The sequence below is a fragment of the Notolabrus celidotus genome, chromosome 11, assembly GCF_009762535.1.
Source record: "Notolabrus celidotus isolate fNotCel1 chromosome 11, fNotCel1.pri, whole genome shotgun sequence".
Classification (NCBI taxonomy): Eukaryota; Metazoa; Chordata; class Actinopteri; order Labriformes; family Labridae; genus Notolabrus; species Notolabrus celidotus.
Window position 1 is genome coordinate 32,565,602 of NC_048282.1, and position 22,107 is coordinate 32,587,708.

The following is a 22,107-nucleotide window of genomic DNA, read 5'->3' on the forward strand; positions in this document are numbered from 1 at the left end:
ATATAATCCTCAGATTATGTGAACAGTATTTGTAATGAGCCCACCTGTCTGGTGAACTTGTAGCCGCAGTCTGAACACTCAAACTTCCTCATCCCTTTATGCCGACGCAGATGGACACGAAGCTGCTCCTTCGCTGTTGAAATGAAAAAAAGAACAACATGAGTACATTTTGTGAAATAATGAAAGCAAACTTCATATTGTGAATCAACCAACCTTTGAATGTCTTCCCACAGATATCACAGCAGTGAGGCCGTCCCTCTTCGTGCTTGCTGGCCTTGTGCCGAAGGAGAGCTCCTTTCTCTGTGAAGCGCTGCTCACACACTTCACAGCCGAAAGGACGCTCACCGGTGTGTGTCCGGTTGTGTTTATCTAAACTGGCTGGAACGAGACAGACGGACATTTATACACTGAATTATATCTGCTGCAGTGAGAGGAGAGAGCAGCAGTCAGGAACGTGTGTACGAACTGATATCCACACTTTTGTTATCGATTAATATCTCAGTTAGAGTCTCAGTCTTATTGTATAGTGCATGTTAGAGCCATATGTGTGTCAATATTATGTGTGGACTGTTTGTGTGTTTGATGCACTTGTGTGGACACTAGGTGGCGGGTGTGTCAAACCAGGTGTTAGAAAGCATATAGGGAAGAAGACCCAATCAGTGGCAGGTGAGCTGCCTACCGGGTAGATAACAGTTTTTGACCGTCTCGAACGTCTCGATCGTCTCGAACGTCTCGTTCCGTCTTGTTCCATCATTGTCATCGTATTGTCTACAATAGACGTAAGCCTGTAATTCTACAAGTTTGATTAGATGCAAGTGTGGATTGATCGGCTGTGCGTATATTGTGTGTCTAATAAACCCGTTGATGTCAATGCACGAGCGGACTTCATTCATTCATCCTGACGAGGAGGACGCGTCAACTGAGTCCCGGTAAAGCAGCCCCTCAGTGGCTTACAGGTGTTTGTTTCGTTTGGCGAAAGCAAGCCACTACATTAAGTCAAAGGCTGTTTCCGAAATCGCCTACTATACTAGCAGTACGTACTGATATGTCCAAAGTTCAGTATGTAGTAAGTAGTATGTGAACAAGAGCAAAATCTGCAGTAAGCCAAAACTCCCCGGATGTCTACTGATTCGGGAAAATATCCCAGTGTGCATCGGACCAGTCTGCCTCACGTACTGTTTCCCACAATGCACAGCGCTCGTTCTGCTTTTTCTTTTTCCTCATTTTTTGACGGGAGGAAATCCGTGTTTGGGTGCTGTGAAAGTTATCAAATTACATATAAACCACTTCCTAACTTTTGAAATCATAAATGGATGCTAAATAAGCATTTTATTTATCGGCTTCGCCGTTGTTTACTTCCGCTTTCCGAAACCGGAAATCCAGCGAAGTCTGGCTCAGCATGCTGCATGACAGATCGAACAGAACAGTCATACTACATACTAAATTCAAACATAGTATGTAGTAGGCAATACCTACTGCCTACTACATTAGTAAGTAGTATGTAGCAGGCCGTTTCGGAAACAGCCAAAATCTGTTTGCTACCCGGTAGGCAGCTCACCTGCCACTGATTGGGTCTTCTTCCCTATATGCTTTCTAACACCTGGTTTGACACACCCGCCACCTAGTGTCCACACAAGTGCATCAAACACACAAACAGTCCACACATAATATTGACACACATATGGCTCTAACAGTGCATGTTGTTTGGTGTACTTGCAGCCGAACATCAGTCATGCTCTTTCTGTAGAGGCCAAGCCAAAGCTTTAGGCCACTGAGGCGCTGCACCTGGAATACCTATTTGACACGCTGTGAATTACCGTGCTTGATGAATGAAAGTCCAAGTCATATTTTCAACTCTCCATCACGCTCCATAGGAGTCCAATACATAACATTTCACAAACAAACAGCCACACATAACTCCAACAGCACCATGCTGCTTCAGCCGTCAAAAACAGTTTTACCTTTCTGGGCGGAACACCTGACCACACGACAAAGGTTCATATCTTAATTAGAAATGACCTCCAATAACCCTGTATGGCCTTAAATACTGACACAGGTCACATAAACAAACTCATTCATAATCTGCCTCGACACTTTCGTGCTTCAAGGATGTCAACAGAAAAATGTTACCATGTTTCACTCAGTTTCACTGTAACATTAGTTGCTCTCAGCCTAGATTTTAGTATTTAAGAGTACACCAATTTTAGTGTACTCATGGATATTCAGAGAACTAAAACTGGGTTAACTTTGCACCCAGTAAATCTTAAGACAAAGACTCTCGGGCAGTTTATGGGAGTGGAAGTGGCTCAATCAAGTAGAGACTTGGCTTGAAAATCAGGCGGTCATCAGTCCAAGTCCTGATCTCGGCCATAATATTAATTTAGTTATTGGGCTGGAAGCTGGAGAGTAGGGTTGCCAACTGTCCCGTATTAGCTGGGACATCCCATATATTGGGTTAAATTGGTTTGTTCATGTAAATACAGCAGACTGCACTCTACAGATCCTAGATCAGATAAAACAGCAGTGGCTGATCATGTGCCAATCACACCGCCTGTCATCCAATCACAGGCAGCCCCTTCACTCTCACATCTCCCCATTAGTGCATGTTTGCAGAATCATGTTTCAAGTACGTCTTCGTCTTTTGTCTGAGATTGCTTTACAGATTCATTGGAGTATTTCCTCAACAGAGTTTGCAGATATTATCTCAGAAAGTGGGAGTCAGTGTGAATCTGAATCATGCCTCAAGATGAAAACTAGCCCTTACCTTGTGTCCTGAAGGTTTTTCCACATAGGTGACACTGGTACGGCCGCTCACCACTGTGGATACGCAGGTGCATGTTCAGGTTGTTCTTCTGGGAGAATGCATGGCTGCATAAGCTGCACACGAAGGGACGCTCGTTTCTGGAAATAAACAGAAGCGTCTTGTAAACATGTTTGCAGATGCATTTCCTCTGGATCTTAATTCGGACTGAGCACGTTTCACTACCTGTGAATGGCTTTGATGTGCATCTGCAGACCGTTTCGACTGGACGCTCGGTGACCGCACTCCTCACACACAAACGGCTTCTCTCCTCTGTGTTTGGCCGCTTCGTGGACACGCAGCTCTGTCTTTGTGAGGAAGGTTTTGGGGCACTGGGGACACTGGAGAGACAAACATTAGTGTGACTAAATCACAAGGGATAAGAAAGCACAGTATACATTTCTTGTAGATGTGTCGCCTATTTTTAAAGACAGTGTGGGAAAACTCACTGCGTGTGGTTTGGGATGACCGTGGACCTTCATCAGGTGAGTCGTCAAGTTTTTCTTGTACATAAATTGTTCGGTGCATGTTGAACACTGTGAGAAATCACACCATGTCAGTGTAGATATATATCTAAGCTTTGTTTACTCTGATTATTGTTACATGTTGTCCGTACCTTGTAGGGCATGTTTCCTGTGTGAGTGACGACGTGCAAACGCAGCTCTTCTTTCGCAGTAAAGGTAGCAGAGCACGTCACACAGGTGAGCGTCTGTAAATGTCACACAGCAGATTTAAGGCTTTCTGTCATCATATTTAATTTTGAACACAGTTTATTGACGTCAAACCAAAATGATGCTGCTGTTCTTTTGTTCTTTCGTCTACTTACGTGAACTTTAGAGCAGTCTCTGATATCATGAATCAACAGGTTCTCCTTCCTGAAGTACCTCTTTCCACATTTAACGCAGCCAAAAGGCCTCTCTCCTGTGTGCCGCCTGTGAAAAACACACAGTAATGGATCAATTTAAACATATATATGAAGGAGAAACACTGCAGATGAAAACTGCCTGTTGTGAGACACATTTAGTACAAAAACATCCTAAAATATTGCATTTCTATTTAAAGGTGACATATCACGCTTTTTTCATCAATATATATTGGTCTAAGAGGTCCCCAAAACATGTCTTTAAAGTTTATGCTCAAAAAAACACTTTGAAATCAGATTTTGGCATGCCTGAAAAACCCTCTTCTTCAGTCCTCCTCAGAACACTCTGTTTTCTATCTGACCACGCCCCCTCAGGAAGTGGGCTGTCCAGCACGTTGATCTAATGTTTACATGTTGGCTGAATATACACGGCTGCTCAGAGATCACGTTACTTCAACCCTCTGAATCTGATCCAGAATCTGATCCTGACGGAGAGGCACCTGTAGCAGGACCTTTCTGAAGGATTGGTCACAGATTTAGTGTTTCTTGTTGTTTTATTTATCAGTATGTCGATGTGTGTCTTGGTACACAGCTACGAGCATGTAGCTATGTGGCTATGCTAACTAGCGCTAGCACTTATCCATGATAAATAAAAATCATCCACTAGATCTTCAAATCTGCAGATGTGGGGAGTAAAACCGACCTTTGCCAGAAAGGCAGCAGGACCTTTCTGAAGGATTGGTCACAGATTTTGTGTTTCTTGTTGTTTTATTTGTCAGTATGTCGACGTGTGTCTTGGTACACAGCTACAGACGTGGGGAGTAAAACCGACCTTTGTGTTTATTAAGACAGCCTACAACTAGCATGCCTCCCTCCTAAGCTCCTTGTTAGCACACATTTGTGCAGGGAATGAAAAACGGAGGAGGGGATTCAGTATTATTTTATACAGTCTATGGGCTGAACAAGCTCCGAGCTCTGACTCCGTGACAGACCGGATATTGTTGTTACGTAACAAAAACACGGAAGTCTGAAACGGCTCGTTTCACACACATTTACAGAAAGGTGGAGAAATCAAAAACAGGGGCAGAATTTATTTTTTTCATTTTCGGGGGGTTTGTACACATGCCAGGGAAACATATTTCAGGTAGAGAACCATTAAAAAGTCAGTTTTGCATGATATGTCACCTTTAAGGGAAGTTAGCTCTTAACAAATATTTATCCAATCTTTTGATATCTGCCTACAACGTCCTGAGGAGGCTTCACAGTTAGCTCTGGTGTCCCAGCACCACCAAGCTCCATGCTAGCTCTCACCTCCCGCCATACCCACACACCAACACAGAGAGGAAAATAAAAAACGGAGTATAAAGTATTTAGAGAGGTGTAAGGAAGAGGACATGGAAGGCAGAGCGAGGGTGAGACTGTTTGAGCTAGAAATAAATCTTTCACTTTTCTACACATGAGCAGATTGACTCAGTTCTGGTCTAAATGGTAAGGATGAACCAGCTGACAACATCAGGACTAATACAGACTGATGTTAAAAATAGAAAATGACCTAATAGGCGACACCTACGTTTTTAACATTTCTTCATTCTGACTAATTGTTATTTTATTTCTGCTCTCATTAATTCTCCCGTCTGGTCCAGGGACCCAAGTTTAACGTCATTATAAAAACATTAGTGGTCACAGTTTCAGTCATTTAAGTCTTCATCATGCTATCTTTAGGAGGATTCAATTATCCGTGAACATTTACAAAGTATGGTTCATTTAATCGTCTTTACCAGGAAAATGTTTGGTTTTTTTTCTTTATAATGTCTCTTTATCTGCTCAACAAGTAGCATTTTTTCAGTATTCACACAGCCAGAAAATAAACCTTGTCTTCTTGAAATCAAATAAATTGTTGTGTCACAATTAAATTAACTGCACAAAGTGACAGAAAAGCTGTAAAAATGAAACTTAAATAAACAAAATATTTGATTATACTTAATTTAAAAAACATGTTATTTCCATGAGCAAGTACCTACAGTTGGCATAAAAATTGAGCTTACTTGCTTGTCATCATTTAATTAATGTGGCACACTGTTGTGTTCAGTTATATGTAGTTGCTACTTTACACCACTAGGTGTCTCTCCTGTAAAGCTGGACTTGTTCAGAACACTAACTGAACAGAATAGATAAACGATTCAAGATGGTGACTGGATATATTACTGCCATTCTGCTTGTAAAACTAAGTGTAGGAGTTGCACTGAGTATGCTGAATTAAACAGCAATAGTACAACTTCTGCCTGCTTTTGTTACATGCACCAACTCTACACACATCAGATACAGATTGACGACTATGATCGGTGAATGCCAAATTAATTGGGGGACATTATCAGCCAATACCGATACTCAGCAATCAGTGCATCCCCGAGCAACTATGTTTAACAGTCAAAACCAGACTTCATGACGTTAAAACAAATTAAGATGTTTCCCTCTTGTGTATCTTTTTAAGTATTTGGAACCAGTTCAACTGCCTAAAAAAGGGTAGCCTAATCTTTAAAATAATATGTAGCAAGTACAGTATGTGAACAATTAGAATTTTAAAGCTACTATAAAGAATTTTCCAGTTATGTCAATTATGGTACCCTCTGAGAAAAAGTGGTCCCTTTCTGTCCTTGCTGATGTTGTCCTGTACAATGACAAGTATTTTACTGCTTCATTTTTGCAAACTAACATATCACACGTTGAGTTTCTTCCCATGAAAAATATTTTTTTTAAAAGAGTGTGACACCTACCCTGCAGCAGTGATATCATGCATTCATTATAATAACATTAGAGGATTCATTAATCTTGTTGCAGCTGGTCAAATTAGCTTTAGTAACTCATGAAGAGGCCTCAGCATCAATTTCAGTCTGTTTCATTATGAGCTAAAAACTCCTCACAGGAGCTTTAATGAGATGACTGCATGACTATTTCTTTATCAGTAATAAAATGCTCTCAGCTATCTGCTACATCAAGAACTGCAAAAAGAAAGTAGAATTTGGGGTGTTTGTGTACCTGTTGTGGACTTTGAGGTAGTATTTACTCTTGAAGGATTTGGCACAGACCGGACACTGCACACAGTCCTTCTTGGACTCGTCTTCCATCGCCTCCCCGTTCTCCTTCTTGTCTGTTTTACTCCCGGCCTTGCGTTTACGTGCCGTTGAGACGGATGGAGCTGAAGAACTGGGCTCTGCGATGGGGACGTATTCTTCATCTGTGTCTTCATTCGCCCCCTCGAAACCCCCCACATCATCGTCATCATCGTCATCTCCCCCTATGTTCTCAAGTACCTGGCTCACGCTCTTTTCATTGAGGTCGATCTGCAGTTCTGTGACCTGCAGGAAGAAGAAGACGAGTGTTTATCAGAGAACTCAAAGTTATTCTCACTTACAGTTACATGAAAATCACAGCTCATGTGTCTTACCTCAGTTTCACCACTTTGCTGATCCTGAGTTTGTCTTTCCACAACAATCTCACCACCTTCTCCTTCCATCAGAATAAGAGGAGCATTCTCATAGTCTCTCTCTGTGGCTGTAGATCCAGTATTCAAGCTTTCATCCGTCACCAGTCTCCTTGGACCCTTCACTACACGACCAGAGCGTGTAGTGGTGGTGGAAGTGCTTGAATTTGCAGCAGCGGTATCAAGGCAGGACTCATCTTTTATGATAGTGAGGGAGTTCTCTTCCTTGACTGAAGAAGATGGGGTTGTATCTGTTGCAGACTTTCTAGGTCTTCCTCTTTTACGCTTCAAAGGAGCAGGATCCACAGGTGTGTCCCTGAACTGCTGACAGAGTGTGAGTGCATCTGGAACACTGAGACTGGCTGCAGCTTGCTGCACCTTGTCCAGGTTTTCAGCGTCCAGCTTCAGCTCTCCGGTGTAGACGAAGTTCAGGAGCAGCTCCAGGCCGTCGTTCGGACACTCCCGGAGGCAGAACTCTGTGCATGACGCTGCGGGGACGCTCGACTGAAGCTGGACGAGTTCACTGAAACAGGCCAGGATGTTGCGATGGGCAAGGTAGACCACTCCACCTCCCACATTCAACATGGCATCACAGAACTTCCCTACTGCCCTCTGCTGGTTCAATAGGGACAGGACCCGCTGAGCGTGGCTGCTGTCTGCTGGAGGCATCCCTGCTGCTTCAATGCTGACTGCTGCTGCTGCAGGAGAAACATAGGCAAGAGGGTGTTTATACATAAATAAACAACATCACCAAAACAATGATATTTCATATTGCACTGCTGCTACACTGAAATATTTTTTACCTGGAAAACAAAGTTTAATACAACAATTATTTCTCTGGTTGTTTTTGTTTGTTTGTTTCTCTCTGCTAATAAATGGCTGTACCACTTGTTTGTTTAATCAAATATACAACAATTAGTATTGTATGGTGTTCTGTTTTCAACATATTTAACTTTTTAAAATCCAAAACTATAAATAAAATATGAAGAAAAAAAAAGAAGATAATTATTAGATATTTATATTCCAAAGGTGTGAGTTGTGTTTCTTTTCACAATGATAAATCAGTTGATTATTCCCTTTATTAATTGCTTTGTCACTAATTTGCTTATAAAATATTAAAAATCATATTAACAGACTTATGGTGAGATTTCTTCATGCATTGTTTTCACTTTGCATCACTTTAAAAAAAACAAAAGGTCATTCATTTTACTCCACCTGTCGTAGTAAAGCAGATGATGTGTATGTATCAGAGGCTACAGTTTAAAAAAAATTGTTTTTTCTTTCTGAAGCAACTTTTAATTATCAAAGTAAGTGCAAAATTACCTTCCAGTGCTTGACTTATCTTACAATCTCCAGATAGTTTTACATTTCTACTACAGCTAAGTGATATTCATCTTCTAACACATCACAGCTGCATATTATACCTGCTTATCTCTGTTAGCTTGCTGTCCTTGTTGAAGCTGTATGTTATTACTCTTAGAATTGAAAGGATTAGTATATTGGTGTTATAAGTATGTTTTGTAAGTAATTCAACAGAAAATTAACTCACAGCTATTTAGCAATATCAGTCAATTTGTAAAAAAAAGTTTAAATACTGGTTCCTACTTTTCAAATTGGTAAATTTGGAGCACCTTGTTAGTCCAGTGAAGATAAATTAATCTCTTTAGGATTTGTTCTGATGGTTGGAAAAGAAATAAGACATTTGTGGAGGACAAATACATTATAATTAGACCTGTATGATATGAGAGACACATTCAATGTATGATTATGTTGCTTAATGTGGTATGAAGTGCGATACACAAAAGTTAAAAGTGCATACAACCTCTACTTTACAATTTTTTCTCTGCTCTGCTGCTCTGTATATTTTACGCACTTAAATGTTTTTGCTGCATGTTTTTCCTGAATAAAAAATAAATCCCCAAAGCCACTAAAATGACACCTACTACTCTGAGGGTGGCAGATAATGAGCTTGAGTTTTATCTAACTGAATTCAAATTGTATGAAATGATGGAGAAACCAGGTAAACTGCACATGATCAAGAAAGCAGTGCTTGTTTACATAACATGTTTATTTTTTCTTATTTAATGTGATGAATTCAAACTTTGGCAGTGTCTTTATTGCAAATGCTCTTACTGTGATTACACTAAAATCCGATCAATCAATCAATCAAGCTGTATTTATATGGCACCAAGTCAAATGCAACCCAAAGTGCTTTACAGCGATTGAAAAACAAGAAAGAAGCAGAAATGAAATAATGGCAAGATGTATTAAAAAAAATAATAAAGAGAATAGAGACTAAAATAGAGACTAATGCACACCAACAACAATAAAATGTGTAATTAAATTAAGTTAAAGTGTCAAATTATTTTTGAGAATATATGAATTAATATTGTGATTACACCCACGGCCAATGACAAGCAGGTACTCCTTTATCCATTTTTACATGCCAAAAACAAATAACTGACATTACTAACTTAATAATATCCATGATAATAGAACAATAGTAGCTCAAACTAATCTCTGTATAGACAGATTTTTTATAATGCAGATCTTAATGTTGTAGTTGTAATACTAATTCATGTTTACATCCCTTTACACTGCTGTACTGCAGCAAATTGAATGTCAGTGACAAGCTGCCACCTTCCTTTAAGAGTCACTTCACAGTTATGGATGCTTACACATAATTAATATTCCCTCAGGGTGTCTATAAAAGTTTACATTTTGAAATATGATGAATATTTAAAGAGTTTGATATCAATTGCACAATCCACCTCTTTAAAATGAAGCTAAGTTCCTTCACTGCCACTCAAAGCTTCCAAATTGATGCTTTTGCCTGTAAAAATAAAGTCCTAACACATATGTTGTATTTTCCTAGAGTGAACATAACTCAATAATTAAGTTTGCAGTGAACTAATGCAAACCCCTTGTTATGTACGCACCTCGACGTTTCCTTCTTAGCACATATTTTAAGACGCTCCCTTAGCGCAGTACGTACCCGACAGCTGCATCTGCACACTCACATCCGCAATATCCATGAAAACTGATGATTCATGCTCACATGTTCTGTGGACGCTCCATCTTCAGGTGAGAACAGAATATAGATTTTATAAAGCAGCTACAAGCACCTTCTTTTGGTTTCTTGCAGGCCCCTACAAACTGCAGGAGGAAGGAAGGAAGTGACGCTACCTACGCGACCGAACTCCGGAACAGGTTTTTGTTGACCATTATTAAAACGTACAATTTAACGACCACAACGTTACGTTATCACACTCAAAATTCAGCACTGTGTTTGTTTGATATTATTCTAATTTTGATGAACTTTTAAAGACTTTGGATACTGTATTAGTCTGTATTTTAAGTATTACGTTATTTAAAAAACTCCGTGAAACACATTATCGACCAACTCGAAGCGGTGTCTGTTTGTGGCTCTCACATGTAAAGCTAGCATTCAAGCTAGCACTGTTACAGCAACACCTGGGCTGGTTCTTGGATTTAATTGAGCTTATTCATAACTCTTTAAATCCAGAAAAATCATTAAGAATCATCCCTGTAATTTTACAATATTTCAACTAAGGTAAGAGTAAGTTTTCTTCATTTTATAACAAGAACATTAGCTAGCAGCTAGCATCGGTGTCTTCACACCAAGTTTAATATTCACGTTGCATTGTTGTTTGACAGCTGTGTCGTCTTCACAGTGTGTGTGTGATGTTATTAAAAACACTTCTAAAGCATTAGAAGCCTTTTTAGTTAATTTTACCTTGAAACATGCAGTTAGCTTAACATAGCTTCTCATTAGCTATCTAACTGTCAAGCTGTCGTTTTCATGTCTTAAAGCTGAAGTCATCACAAACAAGTGAATATGGATTTGTGATTTATGTTATAATTGTTCTCATATTTGTGTATTCTTCTGCTTCTCTCTCTGCAGCCCTCCCTTGTTTACCTTCAGAACCTACATGAATATTTCCTCATAACCAGTGGTGGACAGTAACAGAGTAAGTTTACTTGAATATATTGAATAAGACAGAATACAAGACTGATGAGATGAAGTGATAATACCTTGAATGAGATTAGTAGTTTTTTTTCCCCATTAAGAAACATACCCAAAAATGGCTCAGAAGTTTTGGACATATTTTATACATTTTGCTGTTGCCCCTAAATGGTGGAATGAAGAATCTAACTCCTATGTATTCTTGACTGCACTTATGTGTTGTGAAAATAAGTTTTAAGATTTTTTAAAAGCAAGTACTCCAGTACTTTTAACTCAAGTAATAATCGGACAGAGCAACTTTCACTTGTATTGGTGTAATATTTCACATTGAGGATCTTTACTTTGACTTAAGTAATGAAGCTGTGTACTTTGTCCACCATTGCTTATAACAGAACCATGAAGGTGAGCAAACCCACACAGGCTAAAACCCAGACGAAATCCCAGAAGTGGAAGGATGTGAGAGGCAGACGCTGCAGGCCTCCCATCGGTCCCTCAGACCTCAACTCCAGCCCTGTCATGGCCAGAGTGATCCAGGAGCACCAGGCCACTGTAAAGAAGAAGAAGAAGAAGAAGCCGTCTGTGAAGAGACTGAAGAAAAAGGCAAAGTCTGTGTCTGACACCAAGAAAAATAACACTCCCAAGTCTGGGTTGAAGAAGCCACACGCTCAGGCGAATGGGAGCTCAGTGTACAACATGGACAACGAGTCAGAGGACTCCCAGGACTGGAAGGAGTACTCCCAGTCCCTTAACAAGAACGGCGTGGAAAGCTCAGGTGATATGGACGACTTAAGACCAGGAAGACTGGAGGGAGAGGCTCTTCATTACTGTGCAGAGAGAGATGATCGGAAGAACCACGCTGTGCTCGTCATGCAGGAGAATCAGGTATGTATCACAGTGTTTTATCATACACCAGGTGTGGAAAGTTACTCATTATATTCACTTATATCATTGTAATTAAGTAGTTTTATCATACATTTCACTTTTACTTCAAATATTTTCTTTCAGGAAGTATCATACTACACTACATTTTTCATAGGATCAGCTATTCGGTACATTTTTTAAGTAAAAGTGACAGAGACATTACATTTTAATCCACTACATGACTGTCAGGTGATTGGACGACGTCACTACCTGAGTCAGGTGAACTAACATTAAGCAAGAAGCAAGAAAGTGGGAAATATATTCATAGATTTGGTCTTCCAGGGTTTATCACTCATCAGTGGAGCATTGCTTTCACAAACCGGACACGTCTTTCCAGCCATTGTAATTTAAACCAGGGGTTCCCAAACTTTTCAGCCTGTGACCCCCAAAATATAGATGCCAAGGACTCGCGACCCCCACTGTCCCTCAAAGTGATTTAATGTGGCTTCATTTAGCTGGTCTACAGAAAATTAGCCTACCAATATGAGCATGTGTCTGTGTTTCCTGTGCTGTTATGAACTAACGTACTGCGACTGATGCTTTTGATAATTAACTGTTCACTAACCCTAAACTTAGGAGACATCTGGCAACAAAGAAAGGCAGAAAACTCATTACATTTTCTATTTTCAAGGTTTTATTTCAAGTTAAGCTACTATTTTTGTCGATATTTTTTACTACAATGGGTAAAATGTACTCATTTTAGATAACTTCAAAAGAAAAAGCATTCTGGAAGATATCTCACATACCCCCATTTTTGTCTCGCGACCCACACTTTGGGAACCCCTGATTTAAACTGCAAGCTACAACCTGATTTTCATCACTGTGAGCTGTCCTGCAAGCTGGACAACTTCTACATTGGGCTCTATCCACAGCCAGCTGTGACTCAAGGACAGAGGGACTGTCCTTAAAAGTGCAATACCGAGAAAGATGGCACGTAAACGCCACCCTGAAATGGTGTGGTGTCAACAAAATCACTTGGTACTTGAATGGTGAACCATTTGTGGCTCATATCTTACTACTTAAGTACTTTACTTAAGTAGGTTCACATACTAGTAGTTTAACTTCTACTGAAGTGAAATACCATATAAAGGCATTTTTCGACCGCAGGGACTTTACCCCTGAACTACATGCATTTCGACCGGAGGAACCAGGGTCTAATTTAGTTCAGGGGTAGCTAATCCCCCCCCTGAAAAGCCCCTGCTTGGGGGGGTAGTACTTTTCAAAGGTCCCGGGACTTTCGGGTGGCAGGGCCTGCAATGCTGAACATGTCTGATTGGTAGATTAACTGCAGTGTTTTATTCCGCCCGCCGTCCACAATAATCCACAATTGACTTCAGCCCATGATCATAATGCAGACAACTATGGGGGCACAGGAACCTTTTAGTTCCGTGGACAGTAGTTCTGGAAACTAAAAGACCCCAGACCTCTTGGTGGAAATGCACCTTAAGTAACAGTACTTTTACTTGAAAAAGATATTTTAAAGATCCAGTCACAACAACTAAAACAGATTTTTTTTTTCGTCAGTTTTATTCTATTTCTAATGTCTGATGTCACCTCATCCTCCTGCAGACCCTGTGTTTCCGTGGGAAGTGCTTTCTGACCAGCCTGTACGGTCGGGTAGAAGTGATGGGCTTCACCATCGAAGAAGGCCAGCAGTCGTATCCACTGTTCTCTCCAGCTTCACACTGTCCGATCACCATCAGAGCTCTGGAAAGCTCCCCTCACGCCCGAGAAGACAGGACAGAAGCATCAGACATCCTCAGACAGTATCTGTCAACAGGTAAACACACGAGCGCTCACCTGCTTTCACTTCACATGCATTTGATGAACATGTTTTGGATGTTTTTCTGTCCTTAGACCTCGTTGAATGTGTTTTTTTTCTTTATTTGCAGTGTCACGTAAGAAGCTGTTAAAAAGAGTACGGCCAAACTCATCCATCATTCTACTGGAGCCCATGGAGACTCCTCTCACCCGGTTTCTATCAAGCTTCAGTGATTATGGTGAATTGTTCAGCCCCCCAATGGTAGGTTAACAGAGTTGTACAGGAACTCAGCACTTAAAGTAGAACTTGAATAAGGAGACGATTAGTGGTACATGCTTCTAATGGTTCGTTTTCCTCCCTGGCTGTTTGTAGGGTGAACTCATGTCAGCTGTTCTTGACACTCCACTCAACGGTTTGGGAATGATTCCCCTGGTCAGAGCCATCGAAGGCCTGAAAATGTCAGAGACCTACAGAGAAGCTCTAAACATGGTGGTCAATGCCTGCATAGGTGAGCAGATGGGCACACATCCACATGTTATTATTCAAAAAGCTTTGATGCACAGAAAGTCATTTAACTCATTTAGTTTGCTTGATTATGTTCGAGGTGACACACTACTTAACAAGCAACAGTGATTGTGCTAAAATAAAATGTATTATTATTATTAATATTGTGCTGTCACATCTTTATGAAGCTGTAACTAATACATATCAGACACCAGTGTCTGAATGATGAAAGGCATTTATTATTTTTTACTAAGTTATATTTTTGGGCTTTTACATCTTTATTCAGAGAGGACAGGACAGGATAGGTAGAGCAGGAAACTGGGAGAGTTTGGGGGAATGATATGCAGGAAAGGGGCCCCTGGCTGGAGTCGTACCCGGGTCACCCACTATATGGGGCCACAATTTAACCATTAGGCGAAATCTACGCCCATAACTCGTGCATTAAAGCAAGAAAGTGTTTATTCCAATGAATAAAAACCCTCACATCTCACTCTGTCCTGCCTCATGTATTCAGGTGACTTTGACGGTTGTGCAGTAATCCTCGTATGTGGAACCAAGAATGTGGGCAAATCAACATTTATCCGCTTCCTCATCAACACCTTACTAAACCAGTAAGTACTCGTCCATACATAATGCATATACTCACTGAGATTCTGTAGTTTCTTCATATTTATTTGCTAGATCTTTTTTTTTAAAGGTGACATATCATGCAAAATGGACTTTTTAATGGTTCTCTACCTGAAATATGTGTCCCTGGCATGTCTACAAACCCCCCGAGAATGAAAAAAATTCATTCTGCCCCTGTTCTGATTTCTCCACCTTTCTGTAAATGTGTGCTGAAACGAGCCGTTTCAGACTTCTGTGTTTTTGTTACGTAACAACAATATCCGGTCTGTCACGGAGTCAGAGCTCGGAGCTTGTTCAGCCCATAGACTGTATAAAATAATACTGAATCCCCCCTCCGTTTTTCATTACCTGCACACATGTGTGCTAACAAGGAGCTTAGGAGGGAGGCATGCTAGTTGTAGGCTGTCTTAATAAACACAAAGGTCGGTTTTACTCCCCACGTCTGCAGATTTGAAGATCTAGTGGATGATTTTTATTTATCATGGATAAGTGCTAGCGCTAGTTAGCATAGCCACATAGCTACATGTTCGTAGCTGTGTACCAAGACACACGTCTACATACTGACAAATAAAACAACAAGAAACACTAAATCTGTGACCAATCCTTCAGAAAGGTCCTGCTACAGGCGCCTCTCCGTCAGGATCAGATTCTGGATCAGATTCAGAGGGTTGAAGTAACGTGATCTCTGAGCAGCCGTGTATATTCAGCCAACATGTAAACATTAGATCAACGTGCTGGACAGCCGATGCACATCCACTTCCTGAGGGGGCGTGGTCAGAGAGAAAACAGAGTGTTCTGAGCAGGGCTGAAAAAGAGGGTTTTTCAGGCAGACCAAAATCTGATTTCAAAGTGTTTTTTTGAGCATAAACTTTAAAGACATGTTTTGGGGACCTCTTAGACCAATATATATTGATGAAAAAAGCGTGATATGTCACCTTTAAAACTTAAACATTTTCCTTTATAACAGTACAGTAGTTTGTGAACAACTAGCCCTAAATATGTGGTCACAACATTAAACACATTTTTTGAAATAATAAAAAATATGAAATTAATGAAAAATACATTTAAAAAACCCCCACATATGCTAGATTTTTAGAATTATTTTTTATCAATATAATACTCAATTTGTTGCACATACCCACTTAACTCACATAACATAAGGTTATTCAGTTCGTCTTTAGATGTTAAAGAATTAAGTTGAACATGCAGGATGATATTGTGTTCTTACAGGACTAAATGTGAGTATGTGTGTGTTTGTTTGTGTTTGTGTGTGTGTGTGTGTGTAGTACTGCCAGTGTAGATTATTTGGAAGGAGACCTCGGTCAAACAGAGTTCACTCCTGCTGGATGTCTGTCCTTGTCGACCGTCAGAGAACCTCTTCTAGGTATGTTTTCATCCTCTTGTTATTTTACATTATCGCTTTAATATCTTATGATTTAATCATTGACTTCTTTTGGCAGCCTCCATTGTTTTATGTAGCTGTGTGTGTTGTGTTTATTTAATTGTTAAAGAACTCTCAATTGTTAAAATAAATTGATTCACAGCCTCCTTTTAGCTGATACCAATAAGGATTTCTAGTGTTAAAGGGATAGTTCAACACTTAAAGAAATTGGCCTACCAAGAAACTTTGTTCTAATGTGTCAAATATGTTCACCTCAACTTAGAAAGTTGAGTTATATATTGGTTTAATTTGCATTAAAATTGACATGTAAAGGAATTTTGAGAGCTATGCACCAGACTATTTCTTGAATGTATATTTATTCTTACACATTAACTGTATGTTAGCATGTCTCATCTTTTCATTTACCCTTTGGCTAAAGAAAATGTATGTCCCTAAGTCTAGAATAATTCCTTTCATATTTATTTGAACCTTTTTAGTTGTTGTCCTGTTTATGTGAAAAGGAATGAGTAGACTGAATCTGAGTTCTCTTTCAGGTCCTCCTTTCACACATCAGTACACACCAGAAAACATGATCTACTACGGTCAAACATCATGTGAGTCAGACTTAGACCGCTACCTGGAATCCCTGAAGTCCCTGTGGCGTAGACGCTCCCCGAGCAGAGAGACTCCTGTCATTATCAACACCATGGGCTGGGTCAAAGGTCAGCTCTGGCCCCTCTATGAAGCAGCAGTAATGTAATATAACATGATTATAAGTTCTCTGACATGTACTCATCTTTACTATCTGCAGGATTTGGATTCCAGCTCCTAGTGGACATGATCCGCTTCTTCCCAGTCTCTCATGTGGTCCAGCTGAGTCACAGTGGCATCACTCAGTGTCCCGTCCTCACTCCAGACTTTCTGAGGACGGCACACGGCTTCCACACACACCCGCCTGCTCAGACCGCTCTGGACGAGTTTACAGAGAGCCACAGTCCTCCCAGAAGCTACGTCCACCTCAATGTACAATCAGAGTTTCAAGGAGTGGGACGCCAGGGGACAGCGTGAGTGCTCCTGTACCTGCATGTGTTCACACGAAAGTATGACAACTTTAATTTTGACAGTTTCTTGTGTGTCCGGTTCACAGGAAACACCAGCGCACCAATGAGCACAGAGAGCTGTCACTGCTGGCCTACTTAAGTCAGCTGCAGTCTGCTGACCCTGGACCAGTCAGACCCATACACAGCCTCACTCCATACCAGGTACATGACGATCGAATGACACAGTCTATACAAACTCTAACATATACATTAAGCAGCTGATGAAACGTGAAGTATTTGACCTTTCTCTCTGTGACTTGTAGGTCCCTCACACGGCGGTAGCTTTAGGTGTGATCCACTGTGAGATCGCTCCCAGTCACATGTTTTATGCCGCCAATGCGAGTCTGGTTGGACTCTGCTGCCTGGGAGAGAAAGTGATGAGCAGAGGAGGACCAGTGGTTCTTTCTCAGGCACCAATCTGCCCGTGTGTGGGCTTAGGTGAGTTCCCTTCTTCACCTTTTATATAAATGGTCAAATTAATACACAGTTTGAGACTTTAACTGTTGCTTTTGCTGAATCCTTCCTACATCATTGTTTTGAGTCAAAAAGACACAGCTGGGGACACTGGTGGCCTGGCAGATAAAGTGCCCCAAATACAGAGGCTACAGTCCATGTTGCAGAGGGTCCTGGTTCGAATCCCGGCCGCAATCATTGCTGCATGTCTTCCCCCTCTCTCTACTCCCCCATATTTCCTGTCTCTCTTCAGCTGTCCTATCAATATTTTTTTTCCAAGTTACATTTTTGGGATTTTTCGCCTTTATTGACAGGACAGCTGAAGAGAGACAGGAAACGTGGGGAGTAGAGAGTGGGGGAAGACATGCAGTAAATGGTTGACCGGCCGGGAGTCAAACCAGCGACCTCTGCAACGAGGACTATAGCCTCAATATGTGGGGCGCTTAGACCACTATGCCACCAGCGCCCCTGCCAATGAAAATACATAGTTAATGTGTAGATGCAACAAACTGGCAAATACTTTCTGTTCCATTGTCAGTAAATATTCATTAAGTTTCAAAAAAGTTATTCACAAAAAGCGTACATGATGTTTAATTATTAAAGGTGACATATCACGCTTTTTTCATCAATATATATTGGTCTAAGAGGTCCCCAAAACATGTCTTTAAAGTTTGTGCTCAAAAAAACACTTTGAAATCAGATTTTGGCATGCCTGAAAAACCCTCTTCTTCAGTCCTCCTCAGAACACTCTGTTTTCTCTCTGACCACGCCCCCTCAGGAAGTGGATGTGGCCTCGGCTCTCCAGCACGTTGATCTAATGTTTACATGTTGGCTGAATATACACGGCTGCTCAGAGATCACGTTACTTCAACCCTCTGAATCTGATCCAGAATCTGATCCTGACGGAGAGGCGCCTGTAGCAGGACCTTTCTGAAGGATTGGTCACAGATTTAGTGTTTCTTGTTGTTTTATTTATCAGTATGTCGACGTGTGTCTTGGTACACAGATACGAACATGTAGCTATGTGGCTATGCTAACTAGCGCTAGCACGTATCCATGATAAATAAAAATCATCCACTAGATCTTCAAATCTGCAGATGTGGGGAGTAAAACCGACCTCTGCCAGAAAGGCAGCGGGACCTTTCTGAAGGATTGGTCACAGATTTAGTGTTTCTTGTTGTTTTATTTATCAGTATGTCGACGTGTGTCTTGGTACACAGCTATGAACATGTAGCTATGTGGCTATGCTATTTAGCTCTAGCACTTATCCAGGACAAATAAAAATCATCCACTAGATCTTCAAATCTGCAGACGTGGGTAGTAAAACCGACCTCTGCCAGAAAGGCAGCAGGACCTTTCTGAAGGATTGGTCACAGATTTAGTGTTTCTTGTTGTTGTATTTGTCAGTATGTCGACGTGTGTCTTGGTACACAGCTATGAACATGTAGCTATGTAGCTATGCTAACTAGCGCTAGCACTTATCCATGACAAATAAAAATCATCCACTAGATCTTCAAATCTGCAGACGTGGGGAGTAAAACCGACCTTTGTGTTTATTAAGACAGCCTACAACTAGCATGCCTCCCTCTTAAGCTCCTTGTTAGCACACATTTGTGCAGGTAATGAAAAACGGAGGGGGGATTCAGTATTATTTTATACAGTCTATGGGCTGAACAAGCTCCGAGCTCTGACTCCGTGACAGACCGGATATTGTTGTTACGTAACAAAAACACGGAAGTCTGAAACGGCTCGTTTCACACACATTTACAGAAAGGTGGAGAAATCAAAACAGGGGCAGAATGGATTTTTTTCATTCTCGGGGGGTTTGTAGACATGCCAGGGACACATATTTCAGGTAGAGAACCATTAAAAAGTCCATTTTGCATGATATGTCACCTTTAAGTGATGCTTCTTGCGTTGTGTTTGGAGTCAGAGAGGTCTACAAAATTTCCTACAATAAGTCAATTATTGAATCAGGGCATTAAACCTTTATTTGATATGATGGCGTGAGAGATCATACATGCACCAGATCTTGCTGAGATTGGGAATCGATCCTACCAGTGTGGCAAAGGATGTTACAAAGCTGCTAATTTGCTTCTAGTTGAAACGGAAATTAAAATTGATTTTAGCCGACTAGCCTGAAGGCAAGAAAAAACATATAGGACAAGCAGAGCTCGCACCACCAGCCTTCAGTCCTCCCTGTACATTAACATCCACATACATGCCTGTGTTTGTTACACATCGCCATTTTCTCAATCAGAATACTCCAAACTATGCTACAAGATGACATCCATCAGGGATTGTCTTCAGCCAGATACAGCCGTACAGCTCCAGCTAGTGGCTCGTGGCTGCATTAGAGCTCAGACAAAAGATGCAGTATGCCTCCATTTCAGGCCTAAATTACTAAGCTTGTGACTAATTATGTTTGTCAACTGGTGAGGGAGAAGATGTTTAATCTTGTAGTTGTCTTAACCTGCACATCCCTAGTTATAGCCTCTGTACATGGGGCGCCTGCTCTACCAGCTAAACCAGTGCCCCGCCTCAGGGAACCTGAAACAGTAAACAAGAGTTAGAGGGTTTGTAGTTAAACTGAGATGAAATTCAGTGTCCTGTAATCATGTTCCAGGTGTTCTTCGAGGTATTGACATGGAGCGAGGTCTGTACTTCCTGCTGACGCCTGTTGATCCCTCGATCCTTCGTAAGGTCAACTGTCTCCTCCTGGGAGCGGTGTCACTGCCTTCCTGCGTCCTCACAACACAGGTGAGGAGACTGATTTGTTCCTTCATGCCCATTATGTTACCTTGCTTTAGCATATGAAGTGATAAACAAACACAATCCAGAGCTTACTTTTCCCTGCCTGATGGTACCTCCTGTCTCTGTTTCAGCCCGGCTTCGAAGGCGAGACGCCGTACGTCACCACAGATTACAGTTTCGATCTAACCGGTGCAGGAAAGCTTCGAGTCTTCAAGGGAATGACGAGACCCAGTCAACTCGGCATGGAATGACATTTTCTAATCAGTATCTACATTTTCACTGGCGCCTTGTGCCAAAACTACCGACACCTGTCAGCGTTGGCTGTTGAACCTGGAGAACTGACCTGGAGAACTGAGACGAGCCGGACAGTTTTATTATTTCAGTCTGACAGCCAGTATCACAGACTCTCTCTTCAGGAGGACATTTTGAGTTCCTGGACTTCCTCTCTGAACTTCCTCATCACGTCTTACACCCTCAGTACATTTTGAGGGAGCCCTGAAGGAGTTTTGAGTTTCTGTTTTCTGTCACACGGACAATAATACCACACGTAGTTCAAACCTTTGTTTCATGTGTCTTCTCGTAGGGGGCGGCTCAAAGCTGCAAGAAAAACAAAAACCCTGTCGTGTATCACAGGAGGGACGGTTTACCTTTCAGACTTTGGTGCTTTCCTTTGAGTTTCAGCAGTATAGATATTTGTTTCAATTGAATCCAGACAGTCAAAGGCCATTTAAACATGTCGTCACAGTATTACAGTGTAGTCCCTGAGTGGTTGGTACATTTGTGACGGTTGTATTTGTGGATAAAACACTTTCTGACAAGATGTTTGGAGTGTTTATGCTTAGTTCATCTAACATCTAAGCAAGGAAACTTATCAATTCACAAAACTGAATACACATCCTGTCCATATTTTGGCTTTTTCCAGCTCCGTAAGTCATATTTTATTGCTGACTAATGCTGCTGTACATAAACATTCCTGCACTTCTAGTTCAATCATGTTTTGGTGGGCTTATGTTTGAAATAAGTGACACAATTCAAAGACTGTTTTGTTCCTTTGTGTTATCATTTTGACCTCAAGGGGGCAGCAGATGTATGTTGAGGTTTGTATTTACACAACGGCAGATGTTCACCTACAGAAAGTCTCCAGGGAAAGAGAAATGTTCAGAAGTCGTCGGCGTGTGATACAAAATAAATGTGGTGTTTTCTGTTTTTCAAAGAAAATGAAGAAACAATCAAATCCATGTGAGGCCTTTTAACTGCATGAAGACTGACCTTTAAATTAGAGAGTTGAGTGGAGGAGCCGGAGGAGTTCTTGGCTGTAAACATTCACTCCAGTGGAGAATTGCTAATTTGTTAAGTGGGCTGTTTTAACATCCCCTCTCTGCCCCCTCACTCGTCTTTGTTCGCTCCCCCGCCTCTTTATTGAGGGGTGGGAGCACACAAACACAACACAGCTACATTTTGGCAGAGTCATTGT

The 22,107-nt window shown here is 41.1% G+C and overlaps 2 protein-coding genes across 9 annotated transcripts in view; one reads left to right on the plus strand and one right to left on the minus strand.

The window, feature by feature from the left end:
- zbtb48 (zinc finger and BTB domain containing 48) overlaps positions 1–10,337 on the minus strand; it is a 13,057-nt gene extending 2,720 nt beyond the window's left edge. The window contains exons 1-10 of one of the 5 annotated variants that reach the window (XM_034696527.1): positions 10,139–10,337; positions 7,108–7,841; positions 6,699–7,018; positions 3,627–3,732; positions 3,417–3,509; positions 3,250–3,336; positions 2,987–3,141; positions 2,765–2,901; positions 214–378; positions 45–133 (exon numbers count right to left, since the gene is read on the minus strand). In XM_034696527.1, the coding sequence (XP_034552418.1) occupies positions 45–133; positions 214–378; positions 2,765–2,901; positions 2,987–3,141; positions 3,250–3,336; positions 3,417–3,509; positions 3,627–3,732; positions 6,699–7,018; positions 7,108–7,841; positions 10,139–10,178 (1,926 nt within the window). In that variant the 5' untranslated portion in view covers positions 10,179–10,337. The remainder of the gene's footprint in view (positions 1–44; positions 134–213; positions 379–2,764; positions 2,902–2,986; positions 3,142–3,249; positions 3,337–3,416; positions 3,510–3,626; positions 3,733–6,698; positions 7,019–7,107; positions 7,842–10,138) is intronic. The other 4 variants (XM_034696530.1, XM_034696529.1, XM_034696531.1 and 1 more) reach the window with 4 other exon arrangements.
- Positions 10,117–21,867, plus strand: nol9 (nucleolar protein 9). Of its 4 annotated transcripts, none has more exons than XM_034696536.1 (14): positions 10,117–10,227; positions 11,069–11,135; positions 11,524–12,013; positions 13,622–13,832; positions 13,945–14,075; positions 14,187–14,322; positions 14,833–14,929; positions 16,232–16,329; positions 16,881–17,048; positions 17,138–17,390; positions 17,474–17,588; positions 17,690–17,864; positions 20,506–20,639; positions 20,765–21,867. In XM_034696536.1, exons 3-14 carry the CDS (start codon positions 11,528–11,530, stop codon positions 20,882–20,884), a joined length of 2,124 nt encoding a protein of 707 aa, XP_034552427.1. In that variant the 5' UTR covers positions 10,117–10,227; positions 11,069–11,135; positions 11,524–11,527; the 3' UTR covers positions 20,885–21,867. The 4 variants fall into 4 exon arrangements, with proteins under 4 accessions (XP_034552427.1, XP_034552426.1, XP_034552423.1 ...); XM_034696535.1 differs by having other exon boundaries at positions 10,135–10,353; XM_034696532.1 differs by lacking the exon at positions 10,117–10,227 and adding an exon at positions 10,375–10,717.
- The last annotated feature ends 240 nt before the right edge of the window (positions 21,868–22,107 follow it).